At 36.6% G+C, this 23,539-nt stretch overlaps 2 protein-coding genes across 2 annotated transcripts; one reads left to right on the forward strand and one right to left on the reverse strand.

Annotated features, from left to right (window-relative positions):
* Positions 1-7,450: 7,450 nt before the first annotated feature.
* LOC137732146 (COP1-interacting protein 7-like) lies at positions 7,451-16,965 on the forward strand. The gene is made up of 13 exons (XM_068471445.1): positions 7,451-7,746; positions 8,309-8,488; positions 8,858-8,978; positions 9,058-9,097; positions 9,836-9,888; positions 9,968-10,020; positions 10,598-10,750; positions 10,853-11,016; positions 11,234-12,720; positions 13,772-14,779; positions 15,312-15,711; positions 16,485-16,547; positions 16,665-16,965. The coding sequence occupies exons 1-13, from the start codon at positions 7,688-7,690 to the stop codon at positions 16,730-16,732; spliced, it is 3,849 nt and encodes a 1,282-aa protein (XP_068327546.1). The 5' UTR covers positions 7,451-7,687; the 3' UTR covers positions 16,733-16,965.
* Positions 16,966-17,130: 165 nt separating this feature from the next.
* On the reverse strand, positions 17,131-19,785 carry LOC137732147 (putative protein phosphatase 2C-like protein 44). The gene is made up of 5 exons (XM_068471447.1): positions 19,545-19,785; positions 18,525-18,809; positions 18,033-18,285; positions 17,659-17,759; positions 17,131-17,572 (listed from the first exon to the last, which is right to left on the reverse strand). The coding sequence occupies exons 1-5, from the start codon at positions 19,701-19,703 to the stop codon at positions 17,435-17,437; spliced, it is 936 nt and encodes a 311-aa protein (XP_068327548.1). The 5' UTR covers positions 19,704-19,785; the 3' UTR covers positions 17,131-17,434.
* Between the last annotated feature and the right edge of the window lie 3,754 nt (positions 19,786-23,539).

Here is a 23,539-nt window from a genome sequence, read left to right on the forward strand (position 1 = left end):
GACCCTATGCATTAGACCTGAAGGTTTATGATCGGACCTTTTTAGTTGACTTAACTAAAAAAAGTTCCACATATTGGAACTCCTTTGGAATAAAATTCCTCCTGGGGATTGCTTAGTCTGGATGCCTCATTCAGACCAACTTAACACATACTGTAGCAGAACATACTTAACTTAGTATGTTGGTTTGAGATAGAAGTAGTCATACCCAAGATCGGAGTTCAAAGTCACTCTCAGTTGATTTCTGAATAACCCTTTCTTGACTATTGGAACCAAATTCGCGCACCACCGCAGGTGGTGAAGATGCACATATTTGAGGAACTTGTAAAAAAAAAAAAAAAAAAAAAAACAACAACCATTACCAAGTCAAAGACCTGTTAGGGGGCTATGTCAGCTAAAAGCTATTCGACGTCAAGTTAGTAAGTAAGTACAAGACTTAAATGGTGAGTAAAAGAATTAGAGTGCAATGATTGCATTAACAGAGACAAACCCTGAAAAGGTGTATTTATACTAGTCGGGAGAGACCTTTCTAGGATAGAATCATGTATTAAGTCGGGAAAATCCCAAAGGATACCTAGGAACAAATATTTTATCCTCTTAGGAGTGTGATTACTTGGGGGCACACGTCAATCCTTAGATTGTAGGAACTCCAAGAATATAAAAAACCTAGTTGATCCCGTGTTAGATCAGGTTCATTTGTCTTGTGGAACAAGAATGGTCAATTTCAGCGAAGTCGATTTCGACTTCATCCACTACCTCGAAACAAGATAATGGTGACACCACTATTCTGTTAATCCACGTCTACTTGGAGCTGTTGAATCCATGACCGGACTTCTGAGGAACTTGTCTTCCGATCTACCTTACTCCAGCTCTGAAAATTATGGTCCCATAATCCCTAAGCTAATGGACAAGTCAAAGCCAGTAACAAAGTTATTGTCCCACAATCCCCAAGCTAATGGACAAGTCAAAGCCAGTAACAAAGTTACTGTTGGCATCTGGGAAAAAATGATAGAAGAAAAGCCTGGTATGTGGCATCTGAACCTTATTGAGGCGTTATGAGCTTACTGAACGTCACAATGTTCAAAGATAGGTGTTTCTCCTTATGCTCTAACATATGAGCATGATACTATTTTGTTAATAGAAATAAGTGTTAATTCTTTATGGGTCGTTGAATAAAGCCAACTAACAAGCTATGAGTACACACAAGCAATAATGCAAAAGTTAGAAGATTTAGAAGAAACAGGGTTTAATGTGTGAAACCTTCTCATGGCTAAAAAAAAAGATTACCAAGAAAGCATATAACATATGAGTTAAGCAAAAATCATACAGGGAATGAGACTTGGTACGACAAATGGTTTTACGTATTGGAACTAAGGATAAGAGATATGGTAAATGGTCCTCAAACTAGAAAGAGCCTTTTGTTGTTCATAAAGTCCTCGACAATGGGGCATATCAACTCAAAGATAGGACTTGCATATATGATGCCAATAGCGGAAAGCACTTGAAAAATTATTATCTGATTACATGGGAAATAGCCAAGCATAGTTGAGAATGGCTTAACTACGGCCAAATTACATTACATGAAAAATTATAGAAAAATTATACTTACTGTAAAAGAGAAAGTGTCAAGGAATTGTTGGTATGACTCATTAATGTATTTCCTATTCCAAGCTATGCCTAGCGAGCATGCGGTCCAGTGTTAGGTCGTTAATCCTTTACCAGCTACAACATCCAAAATGAGCTAGCTTCACACTTGTGCTTCAAAAACGCCAATTTTACCAGTTGACACTGGACCTACACCAACCCTAATAAAATAAACCATAGGCACAAAAAGGTGAAACCTTGCATTCCCTGAAAAGACGATGGTCGTAATAGAGGCTCAAAAGTTGAGTGACGATTACGTTGATGTCGAGAACGACACCGAGACTGTCCTGGCAGTCTGTCTAGATGGATATGGCTATATGTGTTGAGGCCTTGATTACACCATAAGTGCCCAGCCAATTCTCAGAATTATAAAAAGGCCTTTTAGGTTTATGAAATCCATATAGTCGGAAAGGAAGCCAGGCACTATTGGAATAGGGAGTTGCAAGGTTTAACCAAACAGTCGCTTTAGAGGATGAATTGAAAAGATATGCCCCCATCGGTGTTTTTGGATAGGGTTAGGATGACGTTTAAGAAATAATAGGTATGAATCAAGAATAAAGTAACCAATTTTTGGAATGATTGATGACGTTGTTCAAAACCAATGGTGAAGGTGTAGGATTTTGGGAAATACTGAGTTTTTCCCAAAGCATAGTGGAAGAATATGTTTAATACTTGGAGCTTCATTGAGCAAAGACAAGATATGAGAAAGAAAAGAACCCTGGGTTTTAAAGATGAGTCAGTAAAGAGCCTTAAGGTTTATGTCTAAGAGAATCGAGGAGGAAGTTTGGGTTATGCTCTTAAATCATTGTGATTGTAAGAATCGAATAGCTCGAGTTGGTCTTCGCGTTGCCTAATGATTTTTTTTAAAAGCGACGGTTTGATTTCTAAGGTAGGCATATTAAAAGAAAAGACCTTTTGGTGGCTGCTTTATTTCGAAAATCGTGACGCATGAGCAGCCGAATTCGAAGGGCCGTCGTGAGAATTTGGCATGTCGCGAATCACTAAGACAAATAGATAGTTTAAAGCACAGTGATTAACAATCCAAAACTTGCATGCATAAATTCATAAGAAAACTAAAAAGAAACTACATATTCTTGCTAAGGATCATGGCTTCACCCTAGCAAAAAGGATTAGTTACACATATTCATAATTGTATTAAACTAGAAAAAGAATGAAAACACCTGAAAGTATAAGTCTTGAAATCTCTAAGCTTTGCCCCCAAATGTTCTCCCAAAAGTTGCATGCGTTCTACCCCTAAACCCTAGGTCTGCCAAAAGGCTTATTTATACTACTCTAAATAAATCCCTCCTAATAAAGGGTCTTAGAATAAGACTAGGAAACTAAATAAATTGAAATAAATTAGGAAACATAATCCTAAATTGACTTGGTAAATTCGCCTAGAAATCTGCACAGCCACGTTTTGGACCCAAATCAGCTCCAAAACTGGCCCAAAATAGCTGGATTTAAAGTCTGGACTATTATGAACACTTCTCTAGAAGGCGACAAACCCATCTGAGGTCATCTTGGGCTCCAAAAATGCAATTTAAACCCAGAAATGTCAGTTTCCAACAACACGCACTGCTCCTTCATTTAATCTCCAGAAAATAATCACTTGGTAGAAATTGCTGAGATTTTGACATGAATAAGCTAAGGAACACACGAACGGCCTTCAATTTAAATCACTCCAAAATTCATCCGTTTGGTCACGTTTTGCTCCAAAGAAAGTCGAATGTTCTATATTGAGAATATAAAGCAAAGTATCAAAATTCTACCAAAATAATTACCAAATTATACTAAGAATAGGGTGAAATATATAAGGGGCTTTTAGATCCAGGTCCAAAAATGTAGAGTGTTTTTAGGAGGGAGTCCAGTTGTCTAATTATATGTTTTTATTTCTTTTATACTCATTTTATATTTTCTAAAAATATTAAAAATCAATTAAAATCTTCTAATATTATACATTTTCCAACTCCAAAATAATATATTTAATATCTTATAACAAAAAAACTAATATACTAACATAAATTTATATGCAAAACATTCTACCCGAACTCAAGTAACAAATATATGAATGTATATAATACCTATATGTGAGATATGAAACCTAATTAAAACGTAGAAAAAACACAACATACCTACAAGTAAGACACATTAATCTGTGACAGGTTGATTATAAAAAAAGAATCTGTCATATATGTAGATAAATATAATTAACTTGTGATATAGGTTGATTATAAAAATTAAAAATAAAATCTATAAATGAAGTTTAAAGTAGGAGGAAGAACGAGAAATAACAAAAAGATAAATAAAAAGAAATAAGCAAAGAGATAAATGGGAAGAAATTTGATTTTTATAATAAATCTTATCATTGAACAGATAACTATTGATAATTAAATAATTAAATATAACAAATTGGACTTATTTTAATAAATTAAACTATTCCTACTATTGGCTCAAAAAATTGAACTTATATCAAGTTTTTCCAATATATATATATAATATAATATTAACTCATCATTTGTTATTCTTTTCATTCATATCTTCCTATTGTTTTTGTAACATACAATCAACAACAAAAAACTAAGTAAATGTGACAAAATTCCTATATTTAAGAACAAATCAATGTTTCAATTCAAAGCCCCCAATGGATTTATTATTTTTTTGTTAGTCATTACTTGCATTCCTAATACATACACATCTCATTCATTTTCCTTTAATATAAGGGTTCCATGTTTGCTGTCCCCAAAAGTGTGTCTCATATGTTTCTCCTTGCTAATATGTTGACACATGTCCTTTAACTTAACTTAAAACTTAACTCTGTTAACTTTATTTATTTAACATTTAAATTAAAAAAAATCCACAATAATAAAAAAAATGTTGGGTTAACGAGGTGAGCAAACCCAAACAATTCCGGTGGAACCCAAGCAATTTTCACAATTCCAGCAGCCTCGTGCACCTTGGATTTTGAGGTGCAGGGGAAGGACGAAGAAAAAAAGTCATGTGGGTAAAGGATGGCGAGGGTTCCGTCGGCGGAACCACTGGCTAATCTCTGGCCGGAGTAGTTCCACGACGAGTAGATGGTGCCTTTATCAAGCGCCACCAAAGGTTTCTCCATAACCGCGCAATCATTGGAGCTCCGATCTACACCCACGACCTTGTCTTCATTAATCCGTAATTCCTAGAATCATTTTTGTCTTCATTAATTCTTGTTCAACTCAACACCCACGGAAAAGAAAGTGAAGAATTCTATTTCAAATATGCCTTTTCATATCCTGTTTGGTGATTCCTCCGCCTGCCGGCAAGAAGCCATGCGCCATCATTAAGTTTACCAAAAAGCTTGAACAAATAAGTTTGTGCATTGAATAGCCACGTAAAAGAAGGTGAAGAATCCTATTTGGGTTTGCTCACCTTGTTAACCCAGCAGTTTTTTCATTATTTTTATTTTTTTTTTAAATTTAAATGTTAAATAAATAAAGTTAACAGAGTTAATTTTTAGGGTAAAGTACAAAAAACTACCTCAACTATTGGGGTCACGATAGTTTCATACCTCATCTTTTAAAATTGACAATGTCATACTGCATCTTACGAATTTGTGACAATGTCATATCTCTGTCAATTTTTCTGTTAATTTTTCTGTTAAATGCTGACGTGGCAAGAGACGGGGACCACTTTCTATTAAAAAATTATTAAAAACTAAAAAAAATATTTAATATTTTTTAAATATTAAAATAATAAATAAAAGTAAAATTTTAAAAAAAAGGGTAAAGTACAAAAAACTACCTCAACTATTGGGGTCACGACAGTTTCATACCTCATCTTTTAAAATTGACAATGTCATACCACATCTTACGAATTTGTGACAATGTCATACCTCCGTCAACTTTTCTGTTAGTTTTTCTGGTAAGTGCTGACGTGGCTTGATTCGGGACCTATTTTCTATTAAAAAATTATTAAAAACTAAAAAACAATTATTTAATATTTTTTTAAATATAAAAATAATAATAAAAGCAGAAAAAATAAAAAAAACAAAAACCCTCATTTTGTCCCTCCCCTCCCCTCTCCTCCCTCCTCTCTCCTCTCCCCACTTCATCTTCTTCCCCCACCTGCAAATCCCAACAAAAAAAAAAAAAAAAAAAATCCAATTTGTCTTTCCCCCTCACCCACACTCAATTTCCCCACACACCCACACTCTTCTCCCTCCTGCAACCCAAAAAAAAAAAAACCAGATCCCGTCGGCGGGAAGATGGGTGAGCAGAGAAGGTGGAGGATGGGTGCGGAAGAGGATGTGGAGAATGGAAGAAAGTGGTGGATTTGGGGTTTTCAAAATTTATTTTTTTTTTCCTTTTTTTCCTCTTCTTCTTCTTCCTCCTTCCTCCTTCTCCTTCTCCTTCTCCTTCTTCTTCTTCCGCAGGGGAGTTGATGGTTTTAAAAAAAAAAAAAAAAAAAATTTTTTTTCCTTCCTCCTTTTTTTCCTCTTCTTCTCCTTCTCCTTCTCCTTCTTCCGCAGGGGGGTGTTGATGGGTTTCAAATTTTTTTTTTATTTTTTCTTCCTCTTCTTCTTCTTCCTCCTCCTTTTCTTCCTCTTCTTCTTCTTCTTCTTCTTCTTCCTCCTTCTCCTTCTCCCTTCTTCTTCTTCCGCGCCGACAAGGGGAATTTTGTTTTTTTCCTTCCTCCTTTTTTTCCTCTTCTTCTTCTTCTTCCTCCTCCTCCTCCTCCTTCTCCTTCTTGTTCTTCTGCAGAGGGGTTGTTGGGTTTTCAAAATATTTTTATTTTTTTTTATTTTTTTGGGTTTGCAAGTGGGGGGAAGAAAATGAAGATGGGGAGAAGAGAGAGGAGTGGGGAGGCGGAGGGGAGGGACGAACTAATGGTTTTTTTTCCCTCTACTTTTTATTATTATTTTAATATTTTAAAAATATTAAATAATTATTTTTTAGTTTTTAATAATTTTTTAATAGAAAGTATGTCCCGAATCAAGTCACATCAGCACTTAACAGAAAAACTAACAGAAAATTTGACGGAGGTATGACATTGTTACAAATTCGTAAGATGCGGTATGACATTGTCAATTTTAAAAGATGAGGTATGAAATTGTCGTGACCCCAATAGTTGAGGTAGTTTTTTGTATTTTACCTTTTTTTTTAATTTTACTTTTATTTATTATTTTAATATTTAAAAAATATTAAATATTTTTTTTAGTTTTTAATAATATTTTATTAATTTTTTAATAGAAAGTGGTCTCCGTCTCTTGCCACGTCAGCATTTAACAGAAAAACTAACAGAAAATTTGACAGAGGTATGACATTGTCACAAATTCATAAGATGCGGTATGACATTGTCAATTTTAAAAGATGAGGTATAAAACTGTCGTGACCTCAATAGTTAAAGTAGTTTTTTGTACTTTATCCTAATTTTTAAGTTAAGTTAAATAATATGTGTCAACATATTAGCAAGAAGACATAAATGAGATCCACTTTTGGAAACAGCAAACCGTGAGCCTAATATAAGCTCCAAGAAATTTTACTCCTCAAGTCAAACACTGTTTTGGTTGTAATTAAACACCAACTACACACCAAAAGTAAATCTTTAGTGGGGCCCTGGATGCCTCAACGGTCCAATGAAATTGCATGGGCATTCGTGTAATTTTACGCCATCAAATCTGTTTCCCATGACGCAGCTGTTTTATGATATAAAACTATTAAGGGTTGTCCTTTTCGTCTCAGCACCGCTCAACGTTTTCTTTTTTCCTAATCTACCCCTGCTTTATCTCATATATACAGTAAACCCTTTGGATCCTTCTCTCTCTCTTCTCTTCTCTCTCCTGTTGCAGTCTTCAGTCTAAAAAGCTCACTTTTTTTTTAGCTGGGACAGGCCATTTCTGTTCTGGGTATAATCTGAAATTTTCTCATTTTTTTTTCTCTGAGCCCATTTTTTCCCTCACAAATTAGCTTCACATTTCCACACTTTCCCAATGAGTCTCTGATCCCACTTTCCTGCATTGGTTCTATAAACCTGGGCTCAATCCTCCCCAACCCACTTCCCTGTAAAGATGAAGTCTTCAACTCGGCTGGATTCGGCTCTGTTCCAACTCACCCCAACTCGGACCAGGTGATCCTTTTCTTCAAATCAAATGAGTCTTCAATGTTTTTTTATTTTTTATTTTTACAATAAAGGCTGGATTTGGCTTTTTTATGCAATTGGTATAGTATTGGGTTATATGAAGTTATGAGCAATGTCTAAGTTGGAATTTTATTATTTTTTGGATGGTTATTCTTGGTGTTTTAGAATTGGATCTTTTGGTGTTTTATTGGATATTTATGTTATGTGTCTGTTTTGTTATGTCATTGCATGTGTAAAAGTGTTTGATTATTTGGTACTCAATCTTTTCTGAGTTGCTTTGTTATTGTTCAGTTTGCATACCTTGATGAATTATAGTGTCTTAAATTCATTTGGAGCTACATTTAGTGGAAATGTGCAGATTTATTGATCGAGAAGCCGTATTTGTACTCGAATCTAAACAAGGAAAGATTTTGATGAAAATGCACTATTTGTTAGTTGTTGTCTGCTTTGTTTCTTGTTTCTTATACGTAAATGTGATTGTGAAAGTTTCGAAGATGCCATACTGTTCATCATTTTGATATTTTCTGCTCCTAAACCTTCGTCTTGATAGGTGCGATCTGGTTATATCCGCAAATGGAATGACGGAGAAAATAGCTTCTGGTTTGTTGAATCCGTTTCTGTCCCACTTGAAGACTGCGCAAGAACAAATGGCCAAGGGTGGTTATTCAATTATTCTTGAGCCAGAGTCTGGCAGTGATGCAGCATGGTTCACAAAGAGTACGGTCCAAAGGTTGTAATGAAATCCAGTGCCTCTCTACTATCTAGGGTGTTCTCAACATGTTTGATGAGTGCATAAGTTCGATCTTCTCTGCTAAGCACACCAAGTAGAAAGTGTAGGGTAACATGACTGTTTCGTGTGGTGCATGCTTAATTTCTAATTTGGAATCCCTTCTCATTTTAAAGTTTCAATACAATTGATTTTCTATATTTGTCTTCAAATGTATGAAAAGTGATTACTAAGCCTTATAGGCTCAACATTTCATCTTACAAACCTATGACTGTTGCCAGAATTTTGGAATGCAGTATCTTGTATGCTGCAATGATAATTCCTCTCACTGGAAAACCATTATTCCGTACTAATTTGTGAGGTGAATATTAGGTTTGTTCGCTTTGTGAGCACCCCAGAGGTCTTGGAACGGGTGTACACTTTAGAATCTGAGATTTTACAGATTGAAGAGGCAATTGCAATTCAAGGAAATAATGACACGGGACTTAATCATGTAAGTAAAATCTATTAGTTCTCAGTGATCTGTATTTGGTATCCGCATAGAAAAGTCAGTCTCAGTTTCTTTGTGGCAGGTAGAGGACAATCATGGAAAACCTGTAGATAGCGTTGAAGGTAATGTTGAAAAGACAACTAAACAATATGTCACACAAAGATTTTCTTATTAGTAAAATAAGACTTTTTTGCCTGTTTCTGTATTCTTTCAATTGTGCACTGGAAAGCTGATATTTGAGTTTTTTACCCTCCTCACTCAACACACGTGATGCAGATAGTTCTAGTGGTGTCCCAGCTTATGCCTCTATCAGGTGCCGACAGCCCCTAACTTCCCTACCATGCTTCACCAAAAACCTAGTTTTTTTTTTTTTTTTGTCTCTCCCTTATACAAGCTTTGCCTTTGGGGTCTACATAGGGAAAAAGGGAGGGTGTTGAGGTACTAGAGGGGATCAATGGGGAAAGTTTCAAATGCTGCTTCATATCAGAACATGAAGTCTGGTGAAAGTTTCACTGGGCTTGTATCACTTTCCTCCCTTTTCCCACTTATTAATGGGGAAAGTTTCACTGGGCTTGTATCTCTTTCCTCCCTTTTCCCACTTATTAATGGGGAAAAGTTTCAAATTCTGCTTCATATCAGAACATGAAGTCTGGTGAAAGTTTCACTGGGCTTGTATCTCTTTCCTCCCTTTTCCCACTTATTTTTGTTTCAACTAATGGATGGCAAATACTCGGTCAGCTAAGCTCTGTAATCTGTCGCCATATTTGTTTTTGTTTCTGATTCAAAAGACTGAATTCCTTCTTTGTTCTCTAGTTAATGGTTCGTCTACTGGATTGTGAACCTCAAATTATTTTTTATAGGAAACAAGCTTTTGCTAGATGCTAGTGAAGAGAAAGCAATTGTCCTTTACCAGGTTTAAATCTGTACCTTTTTATTTCATTTTTTTGTTGTTGTTAGTGTTTCTGATTTGGTTTCTCTTGTAAAACTGGCAGCCTGATGGTCAACCTGAAGCAAATGGATCCACTGCACAAGAGGCAAATTCAAAGTACGTACCATCTCTTTCATATTCTCTTGTGCTGCTCCAAAGACCATGTACCGTGCCTCTCATGGGTTAAAGTTGTCATGAAAGTAAACTGTTGTTTAAGGTCTCAGCACTTGTGATCTTGAAATTTCGGGTGGCCCTTCGAACCTAAATTCCCTTTGATTATCCTGCTGCCATATATTCATTTCAAGTAAACCAGGGATGCGTATGGGCTTATAGCTCTATCAAATTTTGAACCTCCTCCTCCTCCTTACGTCTCCTTTCTATTCAGTTATAGGGTAGTTATCATTTGCAAAAAAAAAAAAAAAATGGTGCACCATTGATGTCAGAGAAAAAACAATGGTTTGTATCATCTCTATAAAAGTCTGATGGAAAAAAGAAGTTAAAGGGTCAGCACGCACACGTGCCTGCGTGCATCGTCTCCTACTCACCGACACATTTTCTATTGATAAATTCCATTCAATGGAGGGATATTCAGTTTCCTGCGACTATGCATTGCAGCACAGATTATTGGGATATTCCCTTATTTTCTGTATAACATAAGTGCAACTGCTAATCCATTTATCTAATATTATGGTAGAGTTCATCTTTTAAAAGTCCTGGAGACACGCAGAACTATGCTGCAGAAAGAGCAAGGTATGGCTTTTGCACGTGCCGTAGCCGCAGGTTTTGACGTTGATCATTTGCCACCATTGATATCATTTGCTGAATGGTTTGGAGCTTCACGCTTAATGTAAGTAGAATTTTTTTCCACTGGCCACTTTAACATTAACATGAGGCAGGATATTTTGTATCAGAATCTTTCCTGATAATGTTAACTTTATCAATCTAACAGGGACGCTTGTAGAAGATTTAAGGAACTGTGGAAAAGAAAGCATGAAACTGGGCAATGGCTTGAAATTGAAGCAGCTGAAGCAATGGCTAAGAGATCAGAATTCTCTGCCATGAATGCATCAGGCATAATGCTTTCGAGTGCGACCAACCAACAAGTAACTGCAGGTAGGAGTACAGGTTGTAAGAGGTATACTACTTATAGGTAACTCACCTATTATATTCACTGTTCTCAAAAAATTTCATCATGGAGACCGCGTCTTAAATAATTAGACTGATCATCAATTTCAGTTGTAAAGACGAAATCTAATGTTTTGACTTTGAGAAGGGCCCCATTCATCATAACTTTTAGGATAGCTGAGATTTTGTCTGCTTATTTGTGCAGAAGAAAAGCCTCCTGCGGAGCATCAACCACCATTAAGCCACCAGGAACACTTTCCTGGCCAGTATCCCCATCAGATGTACCCTCCTTGGCCTGTTCAGTCTTCTCCAGGTGCATTACCAGTGTATCCACCATATCCTATGCAAGGCATGCCTTATTTTCAGAAGTACCCAGGAAATAGCCCATTTTTTCAGCCGCCTTATCCGATAGTAGAGGATCCTAAACTCAATCAAGGTCAAAGAATACAGAAAAGGCACTCCATGGATAGCAGTAATGGAAATATTGAATCAAATGATGTGGAATTGGAAAAGGATTTTTCAAAAAGTCAAGAATCAAGAAAGAAGGCTAGCCGCTCAGGTAAAAAACAATCTGGCAGGGTTGTCATTCGGAACTTAAATTACATCACCGCAAAGGGAAAAAACTCTTCAGATAGTGACTCAGCTAGTGACTCTCAAACTGATGAGGACAATGGAGATTTTGAGGGTGGCATTCCTGAGATGAAGGTTACACACTCTCATAAATCCTCAAAAAGGAAAGAAACTGTTCTTATGGAGGAAGATGAAGGGAACTGGCAGGCATTTCAGAATTTCTTACTCAGAGATCCTGATGAAGACAGACGTGAGCTTGACCAAGGCATGTTTTCCATGGAAAAGAAGGGTCAACTGAAAAGGCGACAAAATAACCTGGGGGATGATCCTTTAGTTTCTGGTGGTCGAGATAGGGGAGAAATTCAAGAAGGAAGTACAACAGATATTAATAAATTTAGTGGAAATGTTACCCACATACAAAAGTCATCAAATGATCAAATGTTGATATCTGCAAGAAATGATCAGTTGATTCATGGTAATGGTCAAATGGATTTACGGTCTACAGAAATAGATGGCATAAGGGGTAATTATAGGACTGCCAGTGACGATTTTATGATTCATGGACATAATAACCAGTCAGGTTTTACAAGTTCTCCCTCGGATCCGCTTGCTATAAATGGATTTGATCGTGCAACCAATGGTTTGGATAGGAGGTCATCTCACAACATGGATGATGATTCATACATAATTCCATTGAGGTCAATTTCACTAGATCATCTCGAAAACAATGACAGAAATGCTATCGACATGGGCTCTGAGTTCCCATCAGCAGCTCAGGTGGAAAACTCGCAAGTTAACTATGAGCCAGATGAATTGACTTTAATGCCTGAGCGTGGTGCAGAAAAGGGTTCAACAGGCTATGACCCTTCTTTAGATTATGAAATGCAAGGTGCTTCTCTGGATAAGAAACATAAGGAAGTGATGAGTGAAAACAAGCAAGGGTCTAAGAAGCCTGACAAGGACAAGAAATCAAAAATGGTTTCAGATACTTCAGATAAGAAGATTGGAGGACCAATAAGGAGAGGAAAGCCCTCAAAACTTAGTCCTTTGGATGAAGCTCGAGCACGTGCTGAGAAACTAAGAAGCTTTAAAGCCGATCTTCAGAAAATGAAGAAAGAAAAGGTTATTTATCATTTTCCTATCTGTTTTGCTTTTTCGCAGAGTAAATTTACTAAGACCTTTCCTGGTCTTACTAAATTACAATAGGCTATTCTCCCTTATCCAAAGTAGAGAATTTTTCTTTTTGAAACACTATTTTAGTATCATCTTCTTGACAGTTTTTGTATGCCTTGGACTTGCAACTGGGGTTAAAAAGCTTTTATTTTTGTTGCAATTTTAAAAAGATAGATGAACATTCTCAATGTTTTTGTCACTGGACTCACCGCCATCTTTGTACACTATTTCAAAGTGAATTTTTTTTTCCTTTATTACCAATATTTTAAATAACAGTAAAAATTATGCTGAAATTTACGGAGGTTAGAATAATTCCTTAAAATCTGAGGGATTTAATTTATTTGTTTATTTCAATTTTCCATAATGCTATTTTCACTTTGAAAAGTATAAAAAATTGAGTCAGACAACAGTGATTTTGGCTATAAATATCTATCCATCATGTATTTCCCGATAAAAGCACATAAAATGTCTTGTGGAGTTCAGATAATTTTACAAGTTAGCCATGTCCTTGTCGGACACGTCGCATGTTAGGACATCAACGTATGTATCAATCTTGTATTGCTCTTTAAATCATCTAAAATGTGTCATAAAACTATGAAGCACTGGAACTTTACCAGGTGGTCCTGTCCACATTATTTTTCTTGCACCTGAACATATTCTTAGACTTGGTATTTTCTTCAAGAAATTTCCCCAAATGAGTTTATGACCTTTTAAATTCAAGAGAGAGAGAGAGAGATAAAGTTAACAAAGTCAACTATATAACTTTGAATCCGTAGTTAAAAAAAAACACATTATAATGTAATTATTTGTTGCTTTCAATTTGTCGATTTATCACTGATCATATTTGTTCTGTATTGTAACTTATTTCCTGGGTCTGGTGTCCATGCCTGTGCAACAAGTGGTTATATATGTTGTAGAATCAGCTTCACATGCTATATGCTAGCCAGTTTATCTGTTTTATTCATAAGATTTTTGAAGTTTTTGCACTTTTTGTTTTCAGGAAGAAGAAGAGATGAAACGGCTGGAAGCTTTAAAGATACAGAGGCAAAAGAGGATTGCTGCTCGAGGTGGTACCATCCCTGCAATGTCACCATTGCCCTCGCTGCAAACCAGGAAACAAGGGCCGACAAAACTATCTCCAAGCACACACAGAGGATCAAAGTTTCGTGATTCAGAGCCAGGGTCATCATCTCCTTTGCAAAGGATGCCCATCAAAACTGGCTCTGTGCGCTCTGCCGATTCTCACAAAACCTCCAAATCCAGCAAACTGAGTACTGGAAACCACTCTGCTGTACACAGGTTAACCCGGTCTGTATCTTCATTGCCTGAACAAAAGAAAGACATTGCTGGTGTTGCAAGTAATCCTGAACAAAAGAAAGACATCGCTGGTGTTGCAAGTAATCCTGAACAAAAGAAAGACATCGCTGGTGTTGCAAGTAATGCTAAGCTATCCATGGCACGGATTCGAAGGTTATCAGAGCCTAAGGTGACTAACGGCCATCATGTTTCTTCAGTGAAGCTGCGGAGTACTGTAACAGTATCAAAGCCAAAAGTTTCTGATGGGCATGAGAGCAAGAAAATATCTGCTATCGTGAATTATGACAAAAGCAAGGCTGCTACTCTCCCAGAATTGAAAATCAGGACACCCAAGGGACCTGATGCTGCCCAGAGCACATCAACGACCAAAGGAGTGACACAGAAAGATGATTCTGTGAAGTCCACCTCTGAAGGTGGTCAACCGAAGGGGAATGATGACAAAATTTCACACCATAGTGATCGGGACGACAACCCAGTAATTGAGAAAACTCTCGTGATGCTTGAGAAACCTTCCATTCCCATTGTACATGCGGAAGAAACTTTGAGGGATGCGAAGGGACAGAATATTAAGGAGAAGACAGAGGTGTCAGAGTATGCTGCTATTCGGGCACCAGTTTCACCACTAACGATTGATACAATCAATAGAGAACCTGCTCGTGACCTATTACAGCAGCAACTTCAGTCTCATGAGGTATGGTTTATCAGATAACCAAAGGATTTTGCTTCCAGTTTTACATTTTTTTGTCTATACTGACTGCAACAGACCATGATGGGTTTGATTGCGTCTGAAAAGTTTACAAGCAAGTAATAGTCATTGTTTACAATCTAAAATTGCAATTTCAATAACTGCAACAGAAGAGGAAGATCCGTAGGCTGTATTCATATCTATGGTATTAATTCTTGGTCAGTGTTCCTAACTAGCAAAAGTGCAGTTTTATATGAATCCTTACTATTACCACATGTGAATTTCAAAAGCTTTTTATTTTTTAATTTTTTTTTTATGTTTTTTCTGGTCAGAGATAGCATCAGAAATTTTATTTGCAATTCAATTGCTTTCATTTATTTATTTATTTGTAATATACATCGTTAGGCATTTATCTTTCTTTGACTCTTCAAAAAGAATATAGCTATGAACAATAAGATATATTTAGTTAGTCATATCATAAATCGTGGACCAATTTCTGAGTGGTTTTTGTGCTTTGTGTAACCACATTGATGGATAGGTTACTACGAGTAATATGGAGAAGGAATCGGCAAAGTTTTCAAGCAATAGCACTGCTGCAAAACCATATCAAGCCCCTTATGTGCGAGTTCCTTCTCTGGAAGGTCCATGTACTCAGAATCCTGAGTATGGAAAAGCACCCACAAACTTAAAGACTCTGGCAATAGGCACAGTGACCATAAAAGCACTTGTACCTGAGTCTAGTAACCTTGAAAAGATTCCAGAAGCATTTGAAAAGCCTCAGGCAAAGGAATCATTAAAAGGGTTCAGACGGCTGTTAAAGTTTGGGAAGAAGAACCATGGCTCATCATCAGGTGAACGTAATGTTGAATCAGATAACGTCAGCATGAATGGTACTGAGGCAGGTGATAATGGGACAAACATTGTTTCTTCTAGTGAAGGTAACTTGCATTAGGCCTTGAAAACAAATAAACAAAACATTTTGACAACCGATCACATTCATTATGCGTGCTAGACAGAATTTGAAGTGTAATTAACATTATGGAATGAATAAAATAAGACTAATGAAAATTTGCAGCTATAAACTCCTAATTCATTCTTTGTAAACTCCTAATTCATGCAAGTCCTTGTACCAGTTAAACATTACATTATCCAAATCCATTGTGGATTTAATATTTGTAACACCATCTCTTATAGAATGTCTATTGCATGTGCCTCCGTTTTCTGGTTGTTGTAAACTTACCGTGCGAAAAAATCCATATGTTTTTCCATTTTTGTACTGAGGATACTGTAGGTTTCTATAGATGCTCCCGTCTGTTTTATCTGTCTATTAAGTGTTTCAATGTTCATGTGATCTCGTAGTAGTTTGCAATGTGGCACGTAGAGAACTAATGTATTTTTCTTGTGCAGTTCTAGGAACATTTAGTGAATAAAATGTTTTGCTGATGTGATTGATGTGACTTTGGCTCCGGGTTCACCTTGCTTTGTTTCGTTTGCTGTTGTGTGCACGCGCTTTTGATTGCTATCTCTCCTGTGTGTTTTATTTGTCATCACTAAGTCTGTTCATTTATGAAGATTGCAAGTCACTGGTTTGTGAAAAAATTAAAATTTGTAGGTTCACGGGGTGTGGATTGGGTCAATAAGAAGTTATTTATAGTCTGATCTCAAATACTATATAAGCTGACACTCATTTTTTTTTTGTGCTCCATATCAGTCTTTACATTAAAGAATCTGATATCACAAGATGAAACTCCAAATCCCAGCTCTACACAAATGTGTAAGTGTTTATCATTTTTGCAACACGCGTTGCTCCATTCAAATTTTTTTTTTTCCTTTTCTTTTTAATGATTCAATAATTTTCTAACCGCGTAGAATTTCATTCATATGGTTACAGCTTCTCGCCATTTCTCCTTGTTGTCACCATTCAAAAGAAAGACTAGCGAGAAGAAGCTGACAACGTGACGATGTGAATGCTTGCGAAATTGAAGACAGAAGCAACAAGGTTTCTCTGATTTTTGCAGCACTTGGCTGCAATCTGAGTCATAAAAGCTCTACAGATTTTCCTCTCCTGTATGTTTAAAAGCAAAATCTTAGTTTTGATGTTGTATAACTTGTCTTTGTACATTCATATTAGTTTGTTAGCGTTGCATGCGGAATTCGTTTGTAGCGCTCCTCTGCGTAATTTGCAAGCTCAACGATGATTGTTGTTGGACATAGTTTATTGTGGATGGGATTGATGTCGGGTTCGTGGATGTCACAGAGGGAAAATGCACAAAAATAGAGTTTCCACAACTGAGAAGTGGCTTGTGATTTTCTTTTAGATTTCAAGTTTCGACCGAGACAGGGTTGCAAAATTTGTTACATTATATGTCACTTTTGAACTCCTAGTCATGTTTTTCCTTTAGTACAAGCGATATTCGTATATTAATCTGCACAAAGGGGAGGGGGAACAGTGGGTTCAAGAGGAAGGCAGCAACCACACAATTGCGACCGCAAGTTATGCTCAAGAAATATGTGTTATGTTGCTTTGTAAGAGAATCCCACCACTAAAAATCCACTCTTTCCTTGGTTGAACTAAGATGCAGGAACTTAGGGCGTCTTTTAACCCAAAAAGTGTCTTGTACAAGATGAACAAACGAGTGCCAAACAAATTGTTACCACATGTTAATCAAATCTGATGACCAAGCAAGAAATGCTGCCTCTGCTCATTCTATTCGAAGCTTCCTCCGCCAAATACTCGGAAGCCGTCTGTGGATTTTCGATGCTTCGGATGAGATTCACAGCCTCTTGATTCTTCATGACCTGAAACACGTTATCGTTGATGGATTACTGTCTCTCTAATAGGAAGAACTGGCAGTAAATATGTGCGGGATGATCAAATGTCTTACCTCCCATATGCCATTGCTGGCTAAAATCACAAATTCAGTACCCGGATCAACCCCTTCAACCCCAACAACAAGGTCTGAGCTTTTACAAGTTTTGGTCTTTGCTGCATTGCCCGAAATCACACGCTAAAATGTGAGCATTTCGCACACGTATACGCACGCGAATTTTAAACACGAGCGTGTCAAAAATGAGGTATGGATACGGCTACTGCTGGACATGATGATTCGTTTCCGTTGAAGGTCATCAACTTTGTATCCCCAGCATGGCGTGGTCGAATCCAAACCTCATTTTCTTAAACAAGTAAACATTGTCACACCATCTGACGCATCAGTTGGTGAACAAATTTGGCGGCTCCAGGGTTATGAGTCCACGTTACCTCTAAACAACCTGTGTGACCAAATCTTTTTGGTTGATTGCTTCTTCTTGGTGCCTATCTGATGAGCGAAACCATCTTTACACACAACTGCTCTATAGTCTCCCATGTTAGCCAATACAAGCTTTTCCCCGTCCATCACCATCGCGGAAACTGAACCGACTCCGTTCGTCTCCTCCGAGGCCTCTCTAACCTTTGATCTAGCACCAAGAAAGGCTTTTCTCATCGTCTCCTTGCTCTTTCCCCTTATATGAGACTGCACAAAGTTGGACATAAAAAATGAACAATCAACAAATATTTTTCTCTGTTATATGAGCATAAATTCTCCCATCCTATTGCGCACACTCGAGCAACTCTGTAGTTGGTGTACACCAAAGAGAAAATAACGCAAAACCCCGTTCGCATGAGCCGGAACTAATTAACAATCATCTTAATGAAAATTGGATTGTGATTGCTTTAACTTGTGCTTAAACTAAGGGAAGGTGTTTCCTATACCTCTTTAGGCTTCTTGTCAAACAAATGTGACTGCATGTACTTGGTAACCCGGTCGCCAACCCGGGCATCGAAAACTCCGAAAAACCAGAGCTCAAGCTCTTCGATTTGCTCTCTCTGAGCCACAATAAAGTCGGAGTTGGAATCGCCATAGGTAGCCGGTGATGTGTAGCTCTCACAGGTGTGATATCCATGTGAGACTGCAGGCATCATCCACGACGGTTTCTTTGCCATGGTGGCCTCTTTCTTCTTCCTCCCCACACCACTTCCCATGAGGAAGCGTTTCAGCTGCAAAGCCCGAAACCACATTTTTTTGGTAAAATTAAGAAAGGAATGCTACTAGTTAAGGATACTTATATACATACATATAATATATATATGTATATATGTGTGTGTGTGTATTCACACAGATACACACAAACTTTTGGGTAAAAAATTAGTGATAATGACATACATTATACAAGGGAACAATGGAAACTCAAAAGTCTTAAAACTGAAAACAAGCAAAATGACAAAAAAAAAAACCAACAAAAATGCTATTTAACATCTATATGTACCATCATGTCTCTCTAATTGAGATGAAATACACATGTGTTGGTGGACTCTACATTTATTAGAGAGATGATACAAATAGATGATAAGTTTAGCACTACTTAAAAATCAAACAGTAATGTTTAAACAACATGGCTACGTCCAGGTTCAAAAATCAAACTTTGTATATGGTAATTCCATAATAATAATAATAATAATAAATTATTATTATTATTATTATTATTATAACAAAAATAATCACTTTTCTTTTTTTTTGTCATTTCCAATTTTTCAAACACCATTAATTAACATCTTACATAATCTAGCACCACCATAAAAGTTATCAACCAAAACTGAGAAACCCGGAAATAAGATTATCCAGATAGTCCAAGAACACGATCAAAAAGACTAAATAAATGCAGTTTTTCAAGAAAATGGAACATGTATATAGGAGAGTTCAAGCGCTAACCATGAAAACATGTGCAAACTTACATTTGGCTTGATCTGAATATCTTTAACGCCCATGAGCACCCCTGAAATATGATTAGGGGCCATTTTATCTTTAGCACTCATGAACACCCCTGAAATATGATTAGGGGCCATTTTATCTTTAACGCCCATGAGCACTCCTGAAATACGATCAGAGGCCATTCGGTGATTATCTAGTAGACGGAGAAGATAATCACCTTCAGGCCAACAAAAAAAGAAACAAGATAAATCACTTGAAGGGGAAGAATTTTTTAGAAATTGGAAATAATGGATAAATAGAGAAGAAATTAAGAGCTAAACTTGGCATATGTGATGGTTTGCCAGTTTTGTTGGTAATGTAATTATAATTTGGAGCTATTTAAAGTCAATGAGGAGTCTTAAGCTGGTTTTACATTCATCTAGAGACATCCTAATTTTAGGGTTAATGCATGTATTAAAATAGAAAATTTATTATCTTTAATCATCTCTCAATCTTTTTTTTTTTTGTCAAAATGATCTCTGAATCTGTTAGCAAGAAATTATAAAATTGTCACTGCCCATTTGTGGATATCATGGTTAGCAAGAAATTATAAAATTGTCACTGCCCATTTGTGGATATCATGGTAATGGGAATTATGTAGTTTCTGCGAGCATATTCATTCACCACGTTTATTGATCACCTTTACAATACATGTCTCACATATACAAAGACTATAAAATTTCTTCGATACAATCGATATTTTCATAGAAATATTTAAAAAATCAGATAAAGATATGGAAATGGGAGGCAAAGTCTAAACTTCGCCTCATCCCGAGGAACTCTTATTAAGGCTAAAATCGACAGATATCGTAGATATTTCAGACATATATGTTAAAGATTAGATAAACTCTTATATTTCATCAAAACTAATATTTGACAATCCCTAATGTTTCATTTTATAATTTTCATCATTTTCATTAAAAACAACCAATACTGTTATTCGATATATTCGTCGATATTTCCAAAAACTTGCATAAATGTGAGTCAAACCAATAACTTTATTTCACATCTAAAGCCAAAACAAATAGTTTTGAAAAAAAATATAGTAGCTTAACAACAAAACCTCAGAATGATCTATGAAGATTTTCGTTCAGCTTATTTTATTGATAAATTAGGCCAACTAACTATTATAATTTCAATTTGGTGACCCACTTTAATAAAAGTCTTTGAAGTTTCTCCTCTCCTTTTTTTAATAACTGAATTATAGAGTAATTTTAAGCTTTAATGGTTCATACCTTTTTAACTCCATAAGCATCTCCAATAAGAGTCTTTATTTAAGGACTCCCGCCGTCATATTTGAGTACTCATTTCAAGACTTAAACGAAATCTTTGTATCCCTAAAGGAATATTACCTCCAATGAGAGTCCTTATAATATAATCCCTAAATTTGAAGTTTTTATGATTTTATATGATAATTTGATCGGATGCACATTTTTTGTTTATGTTAACCTTTTTTTAATTAATTAAAAGCATTTAAAGCATTAGAAGCTTCAATCAAGATTGTGGGTCCCATTCTCCATTCAAGATTATGTCCCTGTGCAGCTCCTATATATGGGTACGTATATTATGTATCTGGTAAGTGTCTATACTTTAGAAACTCACTTTTTCGATCCATTGAAGATTCATTTTGTAATATACTTTTTCTAGATTACCAAAAAAAAAAGAAAAGAGTAAAACAAATAATTCAGTCATAACACATAAAATTTTAAACGCGACTTTTATGTTAATATATGACACGTGTTGTTTGCTAAATAATTCCGTATATTTCAGTCTTGACACTAAGATCATTTTTCCTTCTTGTTCTTTTGGGTTTTGTAGAATTTGGTGTCAGAATCTAGAAGTTTGTTTTTCATTTGTAGCACCTCACCATCAACGGCATTTCCACGATATTTTAGTAATATCGTGAAGTTAAATCTAACTTTGGAACCAAAATTCAAGATATAGATTTGAATTTTATAATTTTCTAATCAAACAAATGGTTGAATTGGGAACGACGGCAAGAAGAAGGCCCCTTTGGCATTCATTTTATGTATGATGATTCTTCTTCTCAAGTTGATGGAGCTGTCAGCCTGTCATTCTCTAATTAAGTCTTTGACTACCTTCTCTCACGTTGCAAAGTTTCTATGAGCAATTAGGAATGATGTAATACGCTTGAGGTTTCAACGTAAAATTAATTTATAATTTGAGGAATTGGCCGAAGTCTTGGGACTTTATTCTCACAATTTCACATGCAGTAGGTTCCGACAATATAGCGATCAAAGTGTGGAAGGTTATGGGAGAGACGGGTATAGCATGACTCACAGGCCTTTTCAACAAAATTTTAAAAACGAAGAAGATGCCAAATGAGTGGGAAAGAGCACTTTGGCACCTAGAATAACGGTGACATACAAAATTATATGAATTATAGGGGTATTAAGTTAATGAGTTGTACAATGAAGTTTTGGGATGGCGTAATTCAGCATAGACTAAGGTAAGAGATAGGGGTCTCAAACAATCAATTTAGGTTCATGTCAAGGCGCTTGACCATGGAGACAATGTGACAACCCGTTCCAAATTTTACGTTTTTATTTTATTTAAAAAGCGTGAATTTATGAAATTGCCCTAGAGGCAAGGACTTTGACTTCTGTTAACCATCGTCTAGAGAGACGTATGACTTATTCTTTTAACATATTCTCGTAATACTCGTGGATGTGAACGCATAGGCGAAAGCCGTTTGCGAGTCCGGATTATAACGGTATAGTTACGGACGTTCGAAATTGGTTATTCAAGGTTTAGTGTTGATTAAATTAAATCCCCAATCAGAAATTGATTATTTAAGGTGAAGCCCAATCAGAAAAAGGAAAGAAAAGAAAAGAAAAAAAAAAAAAAAAAAAAAAATCCCAGCTTTCCTTTGGGTTTTTCCCACTCGCAACCACCCACTTTCCAAGGCCGATTCCGGCCAACTCCAGTGGAGTTTTTCGATGCCACCACCACCATCTTGAAGCTCTCATTCCCCTCTACAAAACCCACCCAAGAACCACCTTGATTAACCATGGTATGAGGCGGTTTGAGGCCACGAAAGTTGACGAAAATCAATGGTGCTCCCGCCATCCTTCTTGATTTTCCGGCAAATCGGCAAAGCAATGGCCGATGCCACCACTTGGGCTTTGTAGCCCATCATCCCAGGAGCAAAACCCAACCAACCTTGACCCCGTTGGACCACTGTAGACGACGAATCGATGTCGGGAAGTTTTAGGCACCCGCCGGCTTCGTGGGCAAAATTGAACATCTTCCGTCCACTTTTGGACTTTGTGGAAGGTATGAAAGTTTCTCCACTCACTGAGATATTCATTTCTGTGAAGTTTGAGAATTTTTGGAAATAGTTGAATTTTCCGGCGAGTCGGGGCGGCCGACCGCCACCCGCGGCGGCGCGTGGCCAGTGGGCCGCCAATGCTATTTTTAGGCTATGTCAAATGTCTTGAATTCAGTTTTTTCATTTAAATGACGTAGGTTGATAGTTGGAACCTAAATTCGTTACGATACGTTACTTGATAAAATGTGAATCGATGATCCGACCGTTGGATCGTCACCAAAATTGGGTACATTATAATACGTAATATATAAAGATTATAGGAATTTACGGATCGGGAATCCGACTTACGGATCTTCCTGAATTGGATTTGTAAGTTAGTAAAATAAATGTTCACGGCCATTTGTTTTAGGCAATTGGCGGAGATCTGACCGTTGGATCGTAATGAAATTTTAATATGTTATTCTAGAAACATATTTTGGATCGTTGGGAGTTGCGGATTGGAAATCTGATATGCGGATCTTCCGGGCCAAGTTATACAGGGTTGTAAGCCCTACCGTCGATCTTTGATCGACGGTTGACTTGTGGTCAATGGGTATCAAACTATTTTAGAATGTCGTTGAGGTTGTGTTTTATGTGAATTACATATTCTACGGATAAGAGTTCTGAGATGTGATTTGATAATTGGTC

This window comes from Pyrus communis, chromosome 4, assembly GCF_963583255.1.
Source record: "Pyrus communis chromosome 4, drPyrComm1.1, whole genome shotgun sequence".
NCBI lineage: Eukaryota > Viridiplantae > Streptophyta > Magnoliopsida > Rosales > Rosaceae > Pyrus > Pyrus communis.

Excerpts from the sequence above, each read along its gene's own strand:
- LOC137732147 (XM_068471447.1), bottom strand. The coding sequence starts at position 19,703 with ATGGCCTCTGATCGTATTTCAGGAGTGCTCATGGGCGTTAAAGATAAA. Across the intron at positions 18,286-18,524 it reads TTGACAAGAAGCCTAAAGAG|TCTCATATAAGGGGAAAGAG; the intron begins GTATAGGAAACA and ends AACTTTGTGCAG. Across the intron at positions 17,573-17,658 it reads CCAGCAATGGCATATGGGAG|GTCATGAAGAATCAAGAGGC; the intron begins GTAAGACATTTG and ends AACGTGTTTCAG.
- LOC137732146 (XM_068471445.1), top strand. The coding sequence starts at position 7,688 with ATGAAGTCTTCAACTCGGCTGGATTCGGCTCTGTTCCAACTCACCCCA. Across the intron at positions 9,098-9,835 it reads ACCTGTAGATAGCGTTGAAG|GAAACAAGCTTTTGCTAGAT; the intron begins GTAATGTTGAAA and ends TATTTTTTATAG. Across the intron at positions 9,889-9,967 it reads AAGCAATTGTCCTTTACCAG|CCTGATGGTCAACCTGAAGC; the intron begins GTTTAAATCTGT and ends TAAAACTGGCAG.